This window comes from Tachyglossus aculeatus, chromosome 22, assembly GCF_015852505.1.
Source record: "Tachyglossus aculeatus isolate mTacAcu1 chromosome 22, mTacAcu1.pri, whole genome shotgun sequence".
Taxonomy (NCBI): Eukaryota; Metazoa; Chordata; class Mammalia; order Monotremata; family Tachyglossidae; genus Tachyglossus; species Tachyglossus aculeatus.
The window spans coordinates 6,529,777-6,551,638 of record NC_052087.1 but is presented as its reverse complement, the minus strand read 5'-3'; the positions used below and the strand labels follow the sequence as shown (position 1 = coordinate 6,551,638).

At 41.6% G+C, this 21,862-nt stretch overlaps 1 protein-coding gene across 1 annotated transcript in view; it reads left to right on the top strand.

Moving 5' to 3' along the window:
* Positions 1-21,862, top strand: part of IMMP1L (inner mitochondrial membrane peptidase subunit 1) — a 93,237-nt gene that overhangs the window by 28,221 nt on the left and 43,154 nt on the right. The window contains exons 2-4 of the mRNA XM_038764822.1: positions 10,294-10,420; positions 18,552-18,706; positions 20,282-20,370. Coding sequence (XP_038620750.1) covers positions 18,602-18,706; positions 20,282-20,370 — 194 coding nt within the window. The 5' untranslated portion in view covers positions 10,294-10,420; positions 18,552-18,601. The remainder of the gene's footprint in view (positions 1-10,293; positions 10,421-18,551; positions 18,707-20,281; positions 20,371-21,862) is intronic.

Genomic DNA, 21,862 nt, shown 5'->3' with positions numbered 1-21,862 from the left:
GAATCTTCATTCCGTGTTGGTGTAATTTATAATTTTAATGAGACCCCGGCTCTTGTGGGCTTTGAAATATATTAAAAGCCCTTTTGTGCATATGCTTTTGTTCTTGCTTAATAGGCTCAGTGTCTTTAAAACCGATGAATTTTTATTCATGGATTCGGATGTCTGGGGATTAACTTAGACTGAATATCGCTGCACTCATCTAGTGATGTGTCGAAACTTTCTTTAATACTCGGATCCATAAGAGGGGGATCTGCTTGAGACTTTTGATATAATTGAAGGTTTGCCGTGAGATGACAGTATTGATTTCAGTTATGATCTGTGCAAAATTCAGAATTTACACCGGTCGTGAGCATTTTGAACAAGAGGTGGACATTGAATGGGTCAGTGCTTGTGTAAACTCTATGAGGTTGTTGTAAAAGCGTAACCGTTGCAAGTGGAGAGGCAGACTATGGGATTTATAAATAATGTCAGTATATTGCATCTGTCCAGGTTCACGTGTCTCATTATCCAAAAAACAATTCCACATCTTATAAAAGGGAGATATTTTATTTTTTATCTGAGAAGTATGTCCTTTGCTTACAAAATAATTAAAATTTACCCCGAGTTAGGGCCGACAGTAAACAGGAACTTGTAGAAACCATCTGGATTACCTTCTAGAGTCCTTTTCTTTTTTCTTAAAATGCTATAACTTTCTTTTTCCGACTCTTGCTTGTATCCTTGTTTACGGTGTGTTTATAAAATTGGAAAAAAATGATATTTGCAATAAAGAAAACTATTGCTGACCACCCAGGCCACTGTTTTTTTGGCATGGCTAAGAAGTTAACGTTAATGATAATTTTGATATTGATTAAAACTTTCCTAAGTGCACTGTACTCACTGAGCACTGGGGCTGATATAAAATAATTCCAAATCCCCCCAATATCAGCACTGGGGCTGATATAAAATAATCCAGCCAGGTACCGTCCCTGTCCTACAAGGGGCTGACTGTCTAAGTAGGCAGGAGAACTACTAATAATGGGTGCATTTTAGGAAAAAGTTGTACTTTTGCCCTTAAGCAGTTTAACGTTTCGAGGGTGTGAAATTACGTGGAAGCAAATGTTCGCGCTTTGGAATCTTTTTAAGAAATCCTAGGGCCCACGTTAATTTGCTAATTTGGGAAGCTGCCACAGATGTCAATCTACCGTATACGTCGGCTAAAGGTTTAGGAGCACCGTACAGTAATGTTTCTTTTTGTGTGGGTGAGCAACCACATTTCTAGGACTTTTTTTAGAAGTAAACGAGTATTCCGCTAGTCACCGTATTTGCCAGACAAGGTGCCAGGATTAGGATTCTTAAATTAGCGTTTTGTCTTCTTTTGTAATCGTGAACTTCAATTTTACAGCTACCTGGGGTGGTTTAGTGTGGAGTTAACTGTTTGGTCTGGACATTGTGTAAATATAACATTGTGGCATATTGTATACATTTTTAAAAAAGAGTTTGTGATTTTTATTTTTCCCCATTTTTAGCATATTTGATTTGTTTTCAGTCTAAAACCTTGTGTTCTTTTGTGGGCTGTTATTTTTATCAAGGAGGAGCTATACAGACTTCATTGTTGTTAACCGTATTTTAGTAATATTATAGATTTTTGGAGAAAATGGATCAAATTGCCCCAGTTAAAAGTGTCCCATTTCAAATGAAATAGCATACCTTTTCTATTTGTTTAGTACAGCTCAGTAACAGCCTGAACGAATCATTTATAGACTTACAATTTGAAACCAAATGCGCAAAAATAAGTGCACATATTTCCAGCATCCAGCATCATTGTGAGCACAGTGATATTTGGATTTATTGGTTATTAGTGAACGGCAGTATGTTTTTGGTAATTATTGAATGCCGATTGCTAGTTCAGCGTGCCAATAAAGTGTGAAGTCTAAGGTTTGTATTTACCTCGTAAATCTGACTCTGTAATATATGGCAATCCTGGAATTTTAAGGGCTGGTGAGATTTTTAGTTTTCTGAAAAATAAAATGCACCAGCCCTACATCTGGTACTGTCCTCTGCCTTAAAATGTGGGCAGCAATTTAGATCCACTGCTTTAGTGTTGAGGAACTCTGACAATTTTTAGAAATTCAGCCAGTGAATTGTACAGTGTTAGGAGAGGGGGAGGAGAAGTTGTTCTTGAATCTTTGCAATCAATTTAGTCCCTGAAGCATGAGATTTTTCCCAGGTAGCTTGACCATTTATTTTCCAACCATTCTTCTCACAGTTTAGCCTTTTTCCTGGCAAAATAATTAAAAATCTATACTGTTCGTAAGTACTGCATACCCAAATTTGTTAGCTGTTGGGAGGTTTTTATTTTTACGAATGGTAGATGGTCTCTCTTGCTAAAGAGGCCTGACAATGAAGCGTACCGCTTCAAGCACGGGACCTGGGATCGAATCACCGTTTGCCAGTGAATGTATAGGCAAGTTTCTTCCCCTCACAGCATTTCCATTTCTTCATTTACAGAGAAAAAATAAGGACCCCCGACTCCTACATGCCTTTAGGATATTGACTGGATTGTTGAGATGATGGCTTTAAGGTATTTAGCCCTGGCCGAATGAGAGATACAGTATAAATAGAGTATGCTGGTAGTGTTTTCTTTATTAGTTTCCTAGGCACCTAGAATTCTCTAAATTGCATACTAGGGCGTGCTGTAATAATATTCTCATATATAGTGATGAGTACCACAGTGATACTTTAGAGATAGCAAAGCAAGTCACAGTTTTAGAAAGTAACTCTACCTGATTTGGATTTACTATTTGGTTTCAAGTACAGTAGACAAAACAATTCACTATTAATGTGCATACAATCAGTGGTTTTGATGTATATATTGTGTTTAGAGCACTGTACTAATCAATTGAGAAAGTACAGCACAACAGATTTGGTCCAGCAGTTTAGTCTTGATCAGTGAAACTAGTTGAGGGAAAAACTGAAAAGTACTTTCCATTGACCTCTAGTTGATCCTCATCCTCAGTTACGATTTAGCTACGAGAAAACCTAAGGACTAGAAGCTTTTTCTAATATTTTATGGTTTTCTCCAAAATCCATTTAGTTTGGTGGTAATCCGTACAGTTGGATGCAAGCGTATTCAATTTCTTTTCACTTAATCACATTTTAATCTATTATTCCGTGTGGCTGTTGTATTTAAAGTGCTGGCACAAAATGTTAAACTATCCTCTAAACAGTGCCACCGGTTACAGGCAGATGATAAATCCTTCCGTTGATTTCCTAATTTTATTATGCACACAGTCAATTGTAATCCAAGATTACAGCAAACAAGACGTTAATTTCTAGACCTCATCTATGCACGTTTCAATTACGGAGCATGATTGTTATAGAAGCCCCGAATGAAAAGGGAAGAATAACGTTTGTGCTATTCTCACAGGAGCTGTCAATAAAAGATGTAATAGGGGATTTAGGAATCTGGAAATGGCCAACTAATTTATGTGAATCTATTTTATTTCAGCTAGAAAGACCGAGCTCTGTTTCGTCTGCCCTGCATATTGCGGAGCACAGGCTGGCTATAGAAAACCGGGCGGCTGCATATGGATAGTCCCTTGATATCATTCACTTGCTGTGTAATCTTATTATGCAAAGTTCTAATCTTCACCTAGACTGAATGCCTCTGGGTCAGAATATAGTCATATCAGGGTTTTTGAGGTCATGTTTTGTGATCCTTAGTTTATTCTTCTAAGTAGGGCTGGGATTTAAAGGGTATTCCCCAGACGCTAGCGGAGATAGACAGTAGAACCTGCTGCCTTTTGGGAAGACGAGACCAACATGAGGTCTCCGGTCGGATTAAACTTGATTTGTAGCCGTAGGATTTTTTAACAGATGTATTATTGGACGGGGAATAGGGGGCCACCGGCGCGGCGAAATTGGATCGCGATTGGCATTCTCCGGGAGTCCGCGGGCTGCTAAAACAGCAGCTGCATGTGGATTTGACTTCTTTCAGGTGAAGCGACTTCCAGTCATTTGGAAAGGATGGGATGAAAAGGAACCTCGGTGATAATTTTGATGTCTGCGAGATTTAGTACCAGCGTAATGGGATTATCGGTAACACCTTCACTGCCGAAAAAACCACCTGGCGCTATAACTGGCGGCAACTGAGAACTAATCCTTTCCCATCTCTTGGATGTCATTCAGGAAGCTCAAAGCGATTTCTACCCTGCTAGCTGTGATTAATTTTATAAGCCAAAGGGAAAAAAAAATAGGTTATAAAGGCACAGACCCGGGGGAAAAAAAGAATCGGGGGAAGAGGTTACTGTCGCATTCTCATTGTTTCAGGCTATGAACTGTTCGTGTTTAAAAAGTAATTCTGAACTGTTCTCATGTGTAAAAAATGCTTTTCGCAAACTTGGATGTTCAGTTGTAAATTGAGGGAAAGTTTTGAATGAACTTGGATAGATGCGTTCGGGCTGTTAAAAATTATTAAAGATGTTTATAACAGTTGTTTTTGTCATGCGCAGCGCTGCGTTTTTAAAACTCTGTTACACCCCACTATTGAGAAGACCGTCTAGTACGGCGAACTTCAGCGTATAAATAGCGTGACGTCTGAAAATACCTAGCCGATTGTCATTTTTGGTAATTAATTGAAGTGTCAACCGGACCTTTGAGGTTGATTCAAAAGATCTTTTTGGGGAGGTGGAAATTGCAGTCTCTTTGAAGTCTCTTTTTATACATGCAGTAGTGTGACGTCTGAAAATACCTAGCTGATTGTCATTTTTGGTAATTAATTGAAGTGTCAACCGGACCTTTAAGGTTGATTCAAAAGATCTTTTTTGGGAGGTGGAAATTGCAGTCTCTTTGAAGAGGTGTACATGCAATAAACTTGTGATGTAAACATCTTAAGATTTATTTTAAATAAGTCAGTGATCATTCTGTGTTTTTTTTGTGGTTTACAGGATGTTCCTATAGAATTGACGTAAAAGTTTGCGAATTTTCAGGTATTTAAGTATCCTTTAACATTCGAGCGCTTAGTCCAATGCTTTGCACACAGGTAGTACTCAGATAATAATAATGATGATGATGATTATGGTATTTGTTAAATACTATATGTCAAGCACTGTTCCAAGCACTGGATACAGGTTAATCAGGTTAAACACACTCTCTGTCCCACACGGGCTCACAGAAGCGGGTGCCACTGATTGATTCTTCTCCAATACAATACAGAATTACCTGAAATCAGAAAACTAGTATGAATGATCCCAGCAGTCACCCAAGAGTACAGAACACAAATGCGTTTTTCTGGTCTTGGTAACTGATTTTAATGTATGTTTCCCCTGTAAACCGTAAACCTCTGATTTTTTTTGGGGGGGTTGGTATTTACTAAGTGCTTACTGTATTCCAAGCACTGTACTAAGCGCTGGGGTAGGATAATCAGGTTGGACGTACAGCTCACAGTCTAACTAGGAGGGAGAAGAATTTAATCCCCGTGTGACAGATGAGAAAACAGGCTCAGAGAAGTTAAGCGACTGGCCCAAGATCACAGTCAATCAATCATCATCATCATCATCATCATCATCAATCGTATTTATTGAGCGCTTACTATGTGCAGAGCACTGTACTAAGCGCTTGGGAAGTACAAGCTGGCAACATATAGAGACAGTCCCTACCCAACAGTGGGCTCACAGTCTAAAAGGGGGAGACAGAGAACACAACCAAACATACTAACAAAATAAAATAAATAGAATAGATATGTACAAGTAAAATAAATAAATAAAAAATAAATAGAGTAATAATCACACAGTCAAGTGGCAGAGCTGCAGTGAGATCCCAGGTCCTCCAACTCCCAGGCGCATGCTCTTGCCATTCAGCCAGGCAGGGAGTGTGGCAAACAACTTTTTTTTAATGGTATTTATTAGGCTCTTACTATGTGCCAGGCACTGTACTAAGTGCAGGGGTAGACACAAGCTGTTCAGGTTGGACGCGGTCCACGTCCCACTTGGGACTCTAGACTTCTAGACTGTGAGCCCGTTGTTGGGTAGGGACCGTCTCTATACGTTGCCGATTTGTACTTCCCAAGCGCTTAGTACAGTGCTAAGCGCTCAATAAATATGATTGAATGAATGAATGGATGACTCCCAGTCGTGATCCCCATTTTGCAGATGAGGTAACTGAGGCACAGGCAAGTGAAGCGATTAGCCCAGGCTCCCACAGCCGACAAGTGGCAGAGCCGGGATTCGAACCCACGACTTCTGACTCCCAAGCCCGCGCTCTTCCACTGAGCCACGCTGCTTCTGTAATTGCTCATTGTGTCCTAACCATTGGAGCGGTTATAAGGTTACGAGACAGGGTGCAATCCCTGTCCCACACTGGGCTCACAATCTACCTTATTCCCATTTTACGGGTAAGGAAACTGAGTCCCACAGAGGTTAAGTTTCATCCGCAGCGTCACCCAAGAGCCAGTGGTAGAGTTGGGACTTGAGTCTCCTGAGTCCCAGGAGGCTGTATTCTGGCTACTCGGCCATGGGGTTGATTCCTCTGAGGTCACTTTCAGTGCTTTTCCCCAAAGTACTAAAATTCTAATTTCATTTGCTTTTAATGGGTACTAGGTTTTTGAATGATTTGTGTGTGGTTTTTTTCAATCATGGGTTACTTTATGAGTGAAACATTGTTGACCCATGATTATCTATCTATCTATCTATATCTATCTATCATCTCTAGCTATCTATCTATCTATATCTATCTATCTATCTATCTATCTATTATCTCTATCTATCTATCTATCTATCTATCATCTCTCTATCTATCTATCATCTATATGTATCTGTCTATTATCTATCTATCTATCTATATCTATCATCTCTCTATCTATCTATCATCTATATCTATCTATCTGTCTATTATCTATCTATCTATCATCTATCTCTATCTATTATCTATCTATCTATCTATCTATCATCTATCTCTATCATCTATCTCTATCTATCTATCATCTATCTCTATCTATCATCTCTCTCTATCTATCTATCATCTATCTCTATCTATCATCTATCTCTATCTATCTGTCATCTATCTCTATCTATCTATCATCTATCTCTATCTATCTATCTATCTATCTCTATCTATCTATCTATCTGTCTATCATATCTATCTATCTATCTATCTACCTATCTATCATCTATATCTATCTATCTGTCTATTATCTATCTATCTATCTATCTGTCTATCTATCTATATCTATCATCTCTCTCTATCTATCATCTATATCTATCTGTCTATTATCTATCTATCTATCTATCTCTATCTATTATCTATCTATCTATCATCTCTATCTATCTATCTATCATCTATCTCTATCATCTATCTCTATCTATCTATCATCTATCTCTATCATCTATCTCTATCTATCTATCATCTATCTCTATCTATCTATCATCTATCTCTATCTATCTATCTATCTATCTATCATCTATCTATCTATCTATCATCTATCTCTATCTATCTATCTATCATCTGTCTATCATATCTATCTATCTATCTATCAATCTATCTATCAATCTATCTATCTATCTATCTATCTATCTATCTATCTATCTATCTATCTATCTATCTACTTTTAGCCAGCATTGGCTGGCTCAGGCTGTGCTTGGTTGGTAGTATATAATTCTATATGGAGTTGGGGAACTGTAGATAGATAATAATAATAATAATAATAATAATAATAATGGCATTTATTAAACGCTTACTATGTGCAAAGCACTGTTCTGAGTACTGGGGAAGTTACACGGTGATCAGGTTGTCCCACGGGGGGCTCCCAGTCTTCATCCCCATTATACAGATGAGGCAGCTGAGGCCCAGAGAAGTGAAGTGACTTGCCCAGAGCGGCGGAGCCGGGATTAGAACCCACGACCTCTGACTCCCGAGCCTGGGCTCATTCATTCATTCACTCATTCAGTCGTATTTATTGAGCGCTTACTGTGTGCAGAGCACTGTACTAAGCGCTTGGGAAGTACAAGTCAGCAACATATAGAGATGGTTCCTACTCAACAACGGGCTCACAGTCTAGAAGGTGGAGACAGACAACAAAACAAAACATGTAGACCGGTGTCAAGATCATCAGAAAAAATAGAATTATAGCTCTATGCACATTGTTAACAAAATAAATAGAACAGTAAATATGTACAAGTCAAATAAAGAGTAATAAACCTGTACAAATATCTACAGGTGCTGTGGGGAGGGGAAGGAGGTAGGGTGGGGGGGGAATGGGGAGGTGGATCAATCAATCAATCGTATTTATTGAGCGCTTACTGTGTGCAGAGCATTGTACTAAGCGCTTGGGAAGTACAAGTTGGCGACGTGTGGTGGAGAGGAGGAGAGGAAAAGGGGCTCAGTCTGGGAAGGCTTTCTGGAGGAGGTGAGCTCTTAGGTTCTGGCAATATAGGGGAATCTTTTAAGGTAAAAATCTGCATGGGTGAAGAGCCTGGATCCTGGCCCAAGCCTAACCCTCAACTTGAAATCCTATAGGAACCGCCCTCACTTCCAGAATGGGGACAGTATGTTGCCAACTTGGCCTTCCCAAGCGCTTAGTACAGTGCTGTGCACACAGTAAGCGCTCAATAAATACGATTGAATGAATGACAGTACAAAGCGCTCCTTCTGCAGGATCTTGGTAGGCTGTTGAGGCTAGTAGGGAAAGAGAGCACATCGCAGTTTGTAAGCGCGAGTTCTCCGGGCTTGAGCAGTTGTTCAATCAATCAATCAATCAATCGTATTTATTGAGCGCTTACTGTGTGCAGAGCACTGTACTAAGCGCTTGGGAAGTCCAAGTTGGCAACATACAGAGACAGTCCCTACCCAACAGTGGGCTCACAGCCTACCTCTCCAGCGTGGCTCAGTGAAAAGAGCCCGGGCTTTGGAGTCAGAGGTCATGGGTTCAAATCCCGGCTCCGCCAGTTGTCAGCCGTGTGACTTTGGGTAAGTCACTCAACTTCTCTGTGCCTCGGTTACCTCATCTGTAAAATGGGGATTAAGACTGTGAGCCCCATGGGGGGCAACCTGATCACCTTGTAACCTCCCCAGCGCTTAGAACAGGGCTTTGCACAGAGTAAGTGCTTAATAAATGTCATCATTATTATTATTATTATTAAAAGGGGGAGACAGGGCCAAGCTTGCCAGAAGTCACCATTAACCCGGTGAAATGTTCTAGCCTTAGCAGCTTGAGTCGGGGAAAGACCCGTGATCGGAAGTGTGGGCCAAAATAAGGTAACCTTGTCTTATATCAGAGGTTAGAAGCTTAGAAGTGAGGGTGTGTATGGACATTATTAGAAGCAGCGTGGCTCAGGGGAAAGAGCCCAGGCTTGGGAGTGAGAGGTCGTGGGTTCTAATCCCGGCTCCGCCACTTAGCTGTGTGACTTTAGGCAAGTCACTTCACTTCTCTGTGCCTCAGTTACCTCATCTGGAAAATGGGGATTAAGACTGTGAGCCCCATGGGGGACAACCTGATTACCTTGTATCCCCCCCAGCACTTAGAACAGTGCTTGGCACATAGTAAGTGCCAAAAGTGTTTCTCTGTAGGCAAGGAGTTATAATAATAATAATAATGATGGTATTTGTTAAGCGCTTACTATGTGCACAGCACTGTTCTTAGCACTGGGGGGATACAAGGTGATCAGGTTGTCCCATGTGGGGCTCACAGTCTTAATCCCCATTTTACAGATGAGGGAACTGAGGCACAGAGAATCAATCAATCAATCGTATTTATTGAGTGCTTACTATGTGCAGAGCACTGTACTAAGCGCTTGGGAAGTACAAGTTGGCAACATCTAGAGACAGTCCCTACCCAACAGTGGGCTCACAGTCTAAAAGGGGGAGACGGAGAACAAAACCAAACATACTAACAAAATAAAATAAATAGAATAGATATGGACAAGTAAAATAAATAAATAAATAGAGGAATAAATATGTACAAACATATATACATATATACAGAGAAGTTAAGTGACTTGCCTAGAGTCACACAGCCAGTAAGTGGTGGAGCCGGGATTTGAACCCATGACCTCTGACTCCAAAGCCCATGCTCTTTCCAGTGAGCCACGCTGCTTCTCTTGTATCTTTGTCTTAGAAATATGGTTGTCTCACCATTGTAAATTAAACCATTTTATCAGTTATCCCTTCTTAGAAATACAGTCTTTTCCCCAAGGTATCACAGGCAGGATTAAGGTGACCAGATAGGAGTTTATTTCAACATGATCCCAATTTTTAAGACTTGAAGGCAGTACCTGAAAAAGTTCTGTGGTTCAGTATGTCTTTTTTTTTTTTTTTCCCTAGATGACCAGATGTACCTGTTTGGGCTGAATAATTCCCAGATTTCATGTCTGTCGTGCTGCCCGCTGGAGATTTTACTGGACACTTATATGCCTGCAAAATCCACAGTTATTCAGGACTCCGTCACCAGGTAAAATCACTTGGCTGGCTAAATTGTGTCTGCACTCACCTGAAAGGTGGGGTGATATAATAATAATAATAATAATAATAATAATAATAATAATAATAATAATAATAAATAATAATAATAATGGCATTTATTAAGCACTTACTATGTGCAAAGCACTGTTCTAAGCACTGGGGAGGTTACAAGGTGATCAGTTTGTCTCACAGGGGGCTCACAGTCTTAATCCCCATTTTACAGATGAGGGAACTGAGGCACAGAGAAGTGAAGTGACTTGCTCAAAGTCACACAGCTGACAGTTGGGATGGGATTTGAACCCCTGACCTCTGACTCCAAAGCCCGGGCTTTTTCCACTGAGCCACGCCAAGGTGCTCCTGTATTAGGTCAGAAGAAAGGGAATGCCGGAAAGGATGGGAAATGGATTGGGGCTGCCAAAGCCAGGGCCATGGGATCCAGACCAGGGGCTACTGCTGTTGCCCTGGAAACCAGGTCCACGGACCAAGGCGGTGAGTCTGAGAGCTGCCACCGTGGCTTGACAAATCAATCCATCAATCAATCGTATTTATTGAGCGCTGACTGTGTGCAGAGCACTGGACTAAGCGCTTGGGAAGTCCAAGTTGGCAACATATAAAGACGGTCCCTACCCAACAGTGGGCTCACAGTCGAAAAGTATAATAATAATAATAATGGCATTTATTAAGCGCTTACTATGTGCAGAGCACTGTTCTAAGCGCTGGGGAATTTACAAGGAGATCAGGTTGTCCCACGTGGGGCTGACAGTCTTCATCCCCATTTTACAGATGAGGGAGCTGAGGCCCAGAGAAGTGAAGTGACTTGTCCAAAGTCACACAGCTGACAAGTGGTGGAGCCGGGATTTGAACCCATGACCTCTGACTCCAAAGCCCGGGCTTTTTCCACTGAGCCACGCTGCTTCTCTGTCCGCCGTGGGCTCTTGATTCAGTCGCTGTGGCAGCCGCGGCTCCGATCCTCACAAACCCGACTTGCAGTTGGACTGGGGATGCGGCTTTGAAGGACATCCCAGGATGGGCCATCACCACCTTCCTGGCAGTGGCCCATCATCATCATCATCAATCGTATTTATTGAGCGCTTACTGTGTGCAGAGCACTGTACTAAGCGCTTGGGAAGTACACATTGGCAACACATTGGTGGTGGAGGATGGCAGTAGTGGCAGGACACTAGAGCCCTCATTCCTTACTCCTCTTTACTTTCCACCTATTTTCTTTTCTATTCCCAGTGAATCCCTGTCGGAAGCTAACGCGTTTTTGCCAACAATCCAAGCCATTATGTAATGCTTAATAGTACCAAAACACTATTTTTAATACATTTCAATACCGTTTGAGCACGTGGCAACACTTTTTCACGGGAGCTTAGATCGACATTGGATGCAGGCAGACTTCTAAAGCGCTCTACAGAGCTATTTTAACTTTTCTCGCTCGGTGTATTTTTCATCATCATCATCAATCGTATTTATTGAGCGCTTACTGTGTGCAGAGCACTGTACTAAGCGCTTGGGAAGCACAAATTGGCAACATATAGAGACAGTCCCTACCCAACAGTGGGCTCACAGTCTAAAAGGGGGACGTGGCAACACTTTTTCACAGGAGCTTAGATCGACATTGGATGCTGGCAGACTTCTAAAGCGCTCTACAGAGCTATTTTAACTTTTCTCGCTCAGTGTATTTTTCATCATCATCATCAATCGTATTTATTGAGCGCTTACTATGTGCAGAGCACTGTACAAAGCGCTTGGGAAGTACAAGTTGGCAACATATAGAGACAGTCCCTACCCAACAGTGGGCTCACAGTCTAAAAGGGGGAGACAGAGAACAAAACCAAACATACGAACAAAATAAAATAAGTAGAATAGATATGGACAAGTAAAATAAATAAATAAATAAATAGAGTAATAAATATGTACAAACATATATACATATATACAGGTGCTGTGTTGAGCCAGATGTTTCATGCCTTCTCCAACACAGTAGCCTATTTTCAGATGAGCATTCTATTTTACTTTGTAATCAATCATATTTATTGAGCGCTTACTGTGTGCAGAGCACTGTACTAAGTGCTTGGGAAGTACAAGTTGGCAACATAAATTGTAAGTAAGTATACTTGTAAGTATAACATATCTATTTTTCTCCATTCCTAGTATTTAAAGACCTATTTTGACGATGGCAACCTGTAGGCTCTGTGTTCCTGATCTTCTCTAGCTTCTAAAATTTTAGCAAAAGTAGTGAATTAGTAAATTGTGTTCAGGGTACTTAAGAAATCATAAGAAACAGAGCGTGCTTGGTAGCTTCTGATGCTCATTCTCATTTCATTAATTCTTCAATACAGGGTACTAGTCACGCGTTTATTTATAAACTTTGAAAAACTCAGAGAATTCAAAGTGGAACACACTTAAGCAGATAAATCATTAGCACCACTGAGTTGGGATTTTTTATGATACATTTTTTCATTGTTTTTGCCAACTTGTACTTCCCAAGCGCTTGGTACAGTGCTCTGCTCACAGTAAGCGCTCAATAAATACGATTGATTGATTGATTTTTTTTTATTTACTTCCTAATAAAACTCAGAGCTCTAAATTAAGTCTCCCAGACACTACTATGAAAGAGAATCAAGTAACTGAAAGGAATTTTATGGGGTAACTTCATTCCTTGATCTTTGTGTGAAAATGTCTGTAAACAACTTAAGCATATTTTGCGGACTCATCTTCCACGGTGATATTTTATTTTGTTAGTATGTACTATTCTATTTATTTTATTTTGTTAGTATGTTTGGTTTTGTTCTCTGTCTCCCCCTTTTAGACTGTGAGCCCACTGTTGGGTAGGGACTGTCTCTGTGTGTTGCCATTTTGTACTTCCCAAGCGCTTAGTACAGTGCTCTGCACATAGTAAGCGCTCAATAAATACGATTGATGATTTAAGATTACAACCTACATTATTTTGGTCAGGATATTTTACCTTCCATCTCCATTTCTGGGTCATGTCATCCTGACTTGTGTTTAATGTACGTGTCTGGTGCTGCGTTTGAAGCGGTTTTCCCTTTCTTTTGCCATGAAGATAGGAAACTAATTTTCCCAAAGGTCATTACTTAGGTCACATCATCTTTCCGGGTAGAGTCGTCTCTCAATCAATCAATCAGTCAGTCAATCGTATTTATTGAGCGCTTACTGTGTGCCGAGCACTGTACTAAGCGCTTGGGAAGTACAAGTTGGCAACATATAGAGACGGTCCCTACCCAACAGCGGGCTCACAGTCTAGAAGGGGGAGACAGACAACAAAGCCAAACATGCTAACAAAATAAAATAAATAGAATAGATATGTAATCAAGCAGTGGTACTTACTGACTACTTATCAGGTGCAGCACAGTGCTATGCACATAGTAAGTGCTTTATAAATGCCATTATTATTATCATTATTATTATTATTACTAAGCACTTGGGAGAGTGCACTACAGTAAGTAATTCACAATCCCCGGCCTCAAGGATTCTTGTACAGCTCTTACATACAAATCCTTCTTCTAGGTTCTTCTACCTGTAATTTATTTTAGCATCTGACTCCCTCACGTGATTGTCAGCTCCTAGAGGTCAGGGGTCATGTCTAGTTGTCCTATCTCAAGTCCTTAAGTCCTTGACTCTGTGCAGAGTGAGGCTCAATAAACACCACTGGTCATACGCATATCGGGCTAGTGAATCATTTGAGAAGCAGCTTGGCCTAGGAGAAAAAGCACCGGTCAGGGAGTTGGAGGACCTGGGTTCTAATCCCTGCTCTGGTGCTCGCCCGCTGGGTGACCTTGGACGGGTCACTTCACTCCTCTAGGCCTCAGTTTCCTCATCTGCAAAATGGGGGTTCAAAACCTGTTCTGCCTCCCTGATAGACGGTGAACGCTACATGGGACAGGGACGGTGTCTGACCTGATTATTCATTCATTTATTCATTCAATCGTATTTATTGAGCGCTTACTGTGTGCAGAGCGCTGTACTAAGCGCTTGGGAGGTACTCTCGGACGACTGTGATAATCTTCTGTGGCATGAATACTTTGGGAGGACCAAGGTAACTGCCATATGTCAGAAGTAAGTTACGCTCCCTACTACTGATATTTTCTCCATCCTACATTACCCTGATTCCTCATAGATTTTATTTCTTGGTAGCCCTTAGAACTTGCGTGCCAATATTAGCCCTGGTATTTTTTAAATTCATTCATTCAATCATATTTATTGAGCGCTTACTGTGTGCAGAGCACTGTACTATGATCTGATAGGAGCCAAGTACAGCAGAAGAATTATTTTCCTAGCCCTCATTGTCATACCCCAGTTAATAAATCCCAGGGTGATGCCGTTTCTTTTAAAAATGTGACCTTTTTATTGATTTTTTAACTCCCAGGCGGTACATTATATTTCCCAGGAAGCAGTACTTGTATGCAAAGAGTCATTTGTCTTTTGTCCCAAACGCATCCCTTGACTAGGTTGGATGTCATCCTGTTTTTGAACGATCGTATGTTCAATTTTTGATTTCCGCCTTTCAGCTTGCTAGATTTCCAAACATTTTGCACCGCTCTCTTTTAAAGTGAACGGGGATGGATTCAACCCATGGATACGATGCCAGTGTTGTGGATTTTGTCGAGTCTAAAAACAGTTTCATCTTCCTGCAAAAACTTCTCTAGCCTATCCTATTCTTGTTACTATCTGACTTGCCAGTTCTGTTAGGCTGACATAGACCTGCAACAGAACAACTTGAAGGCATAAATAAAGGCAAATAGCTGTGAAAATCAACCCAGAAGCTAAAAGGAAGGTGGCAATTGTTTCTTAATTTATTGTTGGCAAGTAGCCCATTTTGGCGGGGAGGGCAGTCTCTTTTCTTTTAAGCTCAGGACGCGTCAGAATGTGGTCATTTTGTATGTCCGAATCAAGGGTATTATTTTACCTAAATCAGCGTCGTTTATCAACAGTTCCATCTTTCAGCTGTTCCTGATTAACTGCTCTTTTATTCAGACTTAAATGTGAAATATGATGGGAAGCTTTTGGCATGCGTGGGAGATTTGTCCTGCCAAAATGGCACGGGTGCTGGATTCACAAATGGCATATTATTGATGTGTATGGTTACGTTCTAAACAGGAGGAAGCTATCCAATATTGTGTAACAGATTTTGGTCCGAATTAGTAGTAGTTGTAATATTTATTAAGCGCTTGCTGTTCAGTCGGTCAGTCGTATTTATCTAGTGCTTACAGTGTGCAGAGCACTGTACTAAGCGCTTGGGAGAGAGTGCAATATAACAGATATATTCCCGGCCCAAAATGAGCTTGAGGGGGAGACAGACATTAATATCGATAAGTAAATTACAGATATGAGGACTTGTACTTAACTTGTACTTCCCAAGCGCTTAGTACAGTGCTCTGCACAAAGTAAGCGCTCAATAAATACGATTGATGATGATGATGATGAGCCCCCCTTTTAGACTGTGAGCCCACTGTTGGGTCGGGACTGTCTCTATATGTTGCCAATTTGTACTTCCCAAGCGCTTAGTACAGTGCTCTGCACAAAGTAAGCGCTCAATAAATACGATTGATGATGATGATGATGAGCCCCCCCTTTTAGACTGTGAGCCCACTGTTGGGTCGGGACTGTCTCTATATGTTGCCAATTTGTACTTCCCAAGCGCTTAGTACAGTGCTCTGCACATAGTAAGCGCTCAATAAATACGATTGATGATGATGAGGAGGAGGAGGAGGAGGAGGAGAATTGCTTTGGGGCTGGCAGTGGGGCTGAATAAAGAGAGCAAGTCAGGGTGAAAAGGAAAAGAGGGTTTTTGGAGGAGATGTGCCCGCAGTGTTCAGAGCACTGTACTAAGTGCTGGAATGAGACATCATAATAATAATTATGGTATTTCTTAAGCATGTACTATGTGTCAAACACTGTTCTAAGCGCTGAGGTAGATACAAGGTGATCAGGTTGTCCCACGCGGGTCTCACAGTCTCAGTCCCCATTTTATAATAATGATGGCATTTGTTAAGCACTTACTATGTGCAAAGCACTGTTCTAAGCGCCGGGGAGGTTACAAGGTGATCAGGTTGTCCCACGGGGGGCTCACAGTCTTCATCCCCATTTTACAGATGAGGTAACTGAGGCCCAGAGAAGTGAAGTGACTTGCCCAAAGTCACCCAGCTGACAAGTGGCGGAGCCGGGATTTGAACCCATGACCCCTGACTCCAAAGCCCGGGCTCTTTCCACTGAGCCACGCTGCTGCTGCTGCTGCTTCTTCTTCTTTTACAGATGAGGTAACTGAGGCACAGAGAAGTTAAGTGACTTGCCCAAGGTCACACAGCAGACAAGTGGCAGAGGTGGCATTAGAGGGGGAAGGGCCGGGACTCGGGCTTCTGGCCATCGAGATCACGGTTAGACTGTGAGCCCATTGTTGGGTAGGGGTTGTCTCTATTTGTTGCCTAATTGTACTTTCCAATCAATCAATCAATCAATCGTATTTATTGAGCGTTTACTGTGTGCAGAGCACTGTACTAAGCACTTGGGAAGTACAAGTTGGCAACATATAGAGACAGTCCCTATCCAACAGTGGGCTCACAGTCTAGAAGGCGGAGACAGAGAACAAAACCAAACATACTAACAAAATAAAATAAATAGAATAGATATGTACAAGTAAAATAAATAGTCACAGTCTAAAAATGCTCTTTCCAAGTGCTTAGTGTAGAGCTGTGCACACAGTAAGCGCTCAGTAGAGAATCAGCGTGGCTCAGTGGAAAGAGCCGGGGCTTGGGGGTCAGAGGTCATGGGTTCTAATCCCGACTCCGCCACTTGTCAGCTGTGTGACCTTGGGCAAGTCACTTCAAGTCTCTGTGCCTCAGTTCCCTCATCTGTAAAATGGGGATGAAGACTGTGAGCCCCACACGGGACAGCCTGATCATCTTGTATCCCCCCCCCCCCCCAGTGCTTAGAACAGTGCTTGGCACATAGTAAGCGCTTAACAAATGCCATCACTAATAAATACAATTGAATAAATGAATGAATGAATAAGTGGCTGGTGCCCAGGAACTTTTTCCTGCTGGTGGCAGCAATGGTCCATGGCTTCAGTGGGGCCTGGATAGAGTTCCTGGTTTTCCAAGAAACTAAACATACTGGATGCTGGATAGTGGGAAGGGAAACAAGGGGTCAGGGGTGGAGTTGGAGTGGTGGCGGGGTGGGAGGGATCAGGAAAGTCACTAGGAATACATATACCTAGTATATGTACATATCTATTCTATTTCTTTTATTTTGTTAGTATGTTTGGTTTTGTTCTCTGTCTCCCCCTTTTAGACTGTGAGCCCACTGTTGGGTAGGGGCCGTCTCTAGATGTTGCCAACTTGTACTTCCCAAGCGCTTAGTACAGTGCTCTGCACACAGTAAGCGCTCAATAAATAGGATTGATTGATTGATTGATAGGAATGGTGACGGGGAAGGGGGACTGGAAGGGGGTGCTGGGGTGTGGGCTTCGGTGATATTTTAAAATTACCCCTAGGGCTTGGTCAACTTGTTGGGATTGGCTCCGTATCGGAATCTGACTATTTGTGTTTAAGTCCATGAGAGAAGGATCAACAGGATCATTTAAATTGCACCCCCCTTTTGGAGGAATATATTATGGGTCTAGTCTGGACCACACCTGTATACGGTATTTGCTGGAAACAATACTTTTAATCCCAGCTTCACCACTGGTCTGGTCTTTTAGACTGTGAGCCCACTGTTGGGTAGGGACCGTCTCTATACGTTGCCAACTTGGACTTCCCAAGCGCTTAGTACAGTGCTCTGCACACAGGAAGCGCTCAATAAATATGATTGATTGATTGATTGGTCTGCTTTGCGACCTTAGGCAAGTCACTTCACTTTTCCGGGCCTCAGTTCCCTCATCTGTAAAATGGGGATTGAGATCGGGAGCCCCACGTAGGATAGGGACGGAGTCCAACCCGATTTGCTTATGTCCACCCCATCGCTTAGTACAGGGCCTGGCACACAGTAAGCGCTTAAGTAATACGATCATTATCATTATTAATAAAGGGGTACTTTATTATCATTACGTATTCAATAGAGCACGTCACAGTAAATCTTACTCTTTATTGATGATGCAGCTTTCGAAAGTTTACCATCAGGCCGGTGGTGGTAGAGACTGTCCGGAACTATGCTACGAGATGCCCTGGGAAAAACCTTTCGACTTGTTGGCTACACTATACAATACGGTTGCATAGCTCACTGTGCCTTTGAGTACGTCGGTGGAGTTGTTGTGGTAAGTTTCGCACATTCAAAAACTAAAAATATTTGAAACACTTTATTGAATTGGGAGGCCTGTTCTCTCTCTCTAGTAAAGTCTTTGGTGGATGAAAGCGTAAGGCCTGAAGTGCCTTGAGTCCCAACTTTGAGTTCTGTTGAGAGTGCAACGAGTGAGTCATTGATGAAAATAACAATACGTACAGATGAATGTGTAAGGTATTTCCAGAGAGAATGTCAAAAGCAAATTCTGGGGACATTCCCAAATCCTCTGGGATATTTTTGAGATTGGATTCCACTTAGAACTTGAGTACAAAGTAATTTTTTTTCCCACTACTGGGCTGTGTTCCATCTTCTTCTTACGTGTCACAATGATGGCACAGGGCTACTAAACAGTAAAATTAACTCTTCACAATGTTCCTTGTCATAATTTACTCCCACTAAAGCATGTGCCTGGAGTTGTTGGGAACTTTCCTCATTGCCAGCGGAACCTAATAAAGTGGCTAGTTTGTATGGAGAACTATGGACTTGGTATTTGGTATTTATATGTTGCTAACTTGTACTTCCCAAGCGCTTAGTACAGTGCTCGGCACACAGTAAGCGCTCAATAAATACGATTGAATGAATGATTCTGTATTCATGTTCTCTATTCGCATGTAATCTTGATGCCTTGGTTTTAAAGTGTAAATTCCTAAGTGTACAAAAAGAAAAAATGAAAATGTATCTCAGGGGAAAATAGGAAACGTGTCCGGCAAGTGATTAAATATTGTAGTTACCCTTAGGTTGGCCTGGCCTAATGGAAGTAGCCTGGGAATCAGAGGACCTGGGTTCCAATCTCGGCTCCACCTCTTGCCTGCTGTGTGACCTTGGGCAATTTACTTAACTCCTCTGTGTCTCAGTTCCCTCATTTGCAAAATGGGGATTCATTGCCTCTTCTCCCTCATGTGGGACCTGATTATCTTGTATCTACTTCAGCGCTTAGAACGGTGCTTGACTCATAGTAAGCACTTAATAATAATAATAATGATAATGACATTTATTAAGCACTTGCTATGGGCAAAGCACTGTTCTAAGCTCTGGGGAGGTTGCAAGGTGATCAGGTTGTCCCACGTGGGGCTCACGGTCTTAATCCCCATTTTACAGATGAGATACCTTGAGGCACAGAGAAGGTAAGTGCCCAAAGTCACACAGCTAAGTGGCAGAGTCGGGATTTGAACCCATGACCTCTGCCTCCAAAGCCCGTGCTCTTTCCACTGAGCCACGCTGCTTCTCAGCACTTAGCAGATACTGTTATTATTCAAAAATAATGCTATATCCATGAGGGTGAATGGCATGTGAAGGTATTAATTGAGGCCATCGGAGGGCTGCTGAATATATTCGGTTGTTTCCCAGGACCCAAATAAGGCAAGTGAGTGACTTAATCTCCCCAGAAGTTTATTATTCTTGTAAATTTCCAGCCTTTGCTTACTGCTCTCCAGATGGGGATATGATGAGTACATACGGATTTTCTTTTTTGATAAGTTGTATCATCAAATGGTTCCATTTAAAAATACTTTCAAATATAAACTAAAATTTTTCCTTTTTTTTCCCCCAGTGCTCAGGGCCCTCCATGGAGCCCACGATCCAAAACTCAGACATCGTCTTTTCGGAATGCCTTAGCCGACATTTTTATGGCATCCAAAGGTAAATTTCTATTGTGTGAATGTTCAAAACTGAATCTCCAAGTTCTGTGACCAGAAGTCATTCATGCAAGCTGTCTCTTTCGGAGCATATTTCTGTCTGTTGCATAAACAGAACTAAAGTGACTAACGCGACAAAGTGAAAAGGTGTCTTTATTCCATCTGGCACGCAGTAACAAGGTCCTTTGCCGCGTCCTAAAACAGGAATGCAGAGAGCACAGTGAAGTACCATGGTGGGAGTAGGGTTGGGACCGAGTTGGCTGCCATAATAATAATTATAGTATTTGTTAAGCCCTTATTCTGTCGCCTAAATGTCAGAAAGCTGTGCACATGATATGTTACTGAGGCTGACAGTGCATCCTGCGAGTAATTCAGAAGTGATTCTCTACTCTGGCTAGGCACAAGAGCAGTTGGAGTAGAAAGCATTGAAGGGGATTTGGTACTTACCCCTCGAACGTTTGCAGGACAGACATTAAAAACTGAGAACTTAAACAGTGGCTTCTTTCCTATGACTAGTTGAGAAGCAGTATGGCCTACGATTCAGAAGGACTTGGGTTCTAATTCCGGCTCTGCCACTTGTCTGCTGTGTGACCTTGGGCAAATCACTTAACTTCTCTGTGCCTCAGTCACCTCATCTGTAAAATGGGGATTAAGACTCTGAGCCCCATGTGGAACATGGACTGTGTTCAACCTGATTAGCTTCTATCGACCCCAGTGCTTAGTACAGTGCCTGGCACGTAGAAAGTGCTTAACATATGCCATAAAAAAGGACAATCAGGATAAGTGAGATTGTTTCTGAGTTAGCATCTCGTTTACTTGTCAAACTAGCTGTCCTTAAATTAACTGTCGTAAATGGTGCAGAAATGTTGGACCTCTGAGAATTATTATGCAATGTAGTTTCAGGGGCTTTTGCACTTTACTGTTAGGGATAGGAAATGGGGTTCTACTTAACGGAATATAGGAATCTTTTGCTTTCCTGTACTTTTTCCCTCGGACTGGACACATGGCTTTGCTTGATGGGTTTAGGAACTAAAATTGTCTCCTTGGGTCCTGGGATCCGTCCAGAATGATCACATTTACTTTATCCCACATCAGTGCGCATTTCCCCTCGTAAATAGATAGGGTACTTATGTAGTTAGTAACTATATATATTTAGTATAACTATATATATTTAGTAACTACAATATTTATGTATTTGTGGTAGGGGACAAAGAAGAAAAAACTGAATCTGAATATCTATAAGTAGAAAGAGAGGAAAGAAGTAAGAAAGGAAAAGGGATAACAACAAATATAGAAAACATTTCCTCCCTGAATTTCAACAGTCCTCTGAATTCCAACCCGCTCAGGTGATTTCAGGCTGCTGGAGGCTCACAGATCCATGGGTAGCTCTCAGATCCAAGGTTTGTGACCTGAAATCCTTCACTTAAACTGTCTCTATAAGTATGTTTCTTCCCGTCGAATAAGAACAGAGAGGGGCCTCTCAAGATTTAAATGAT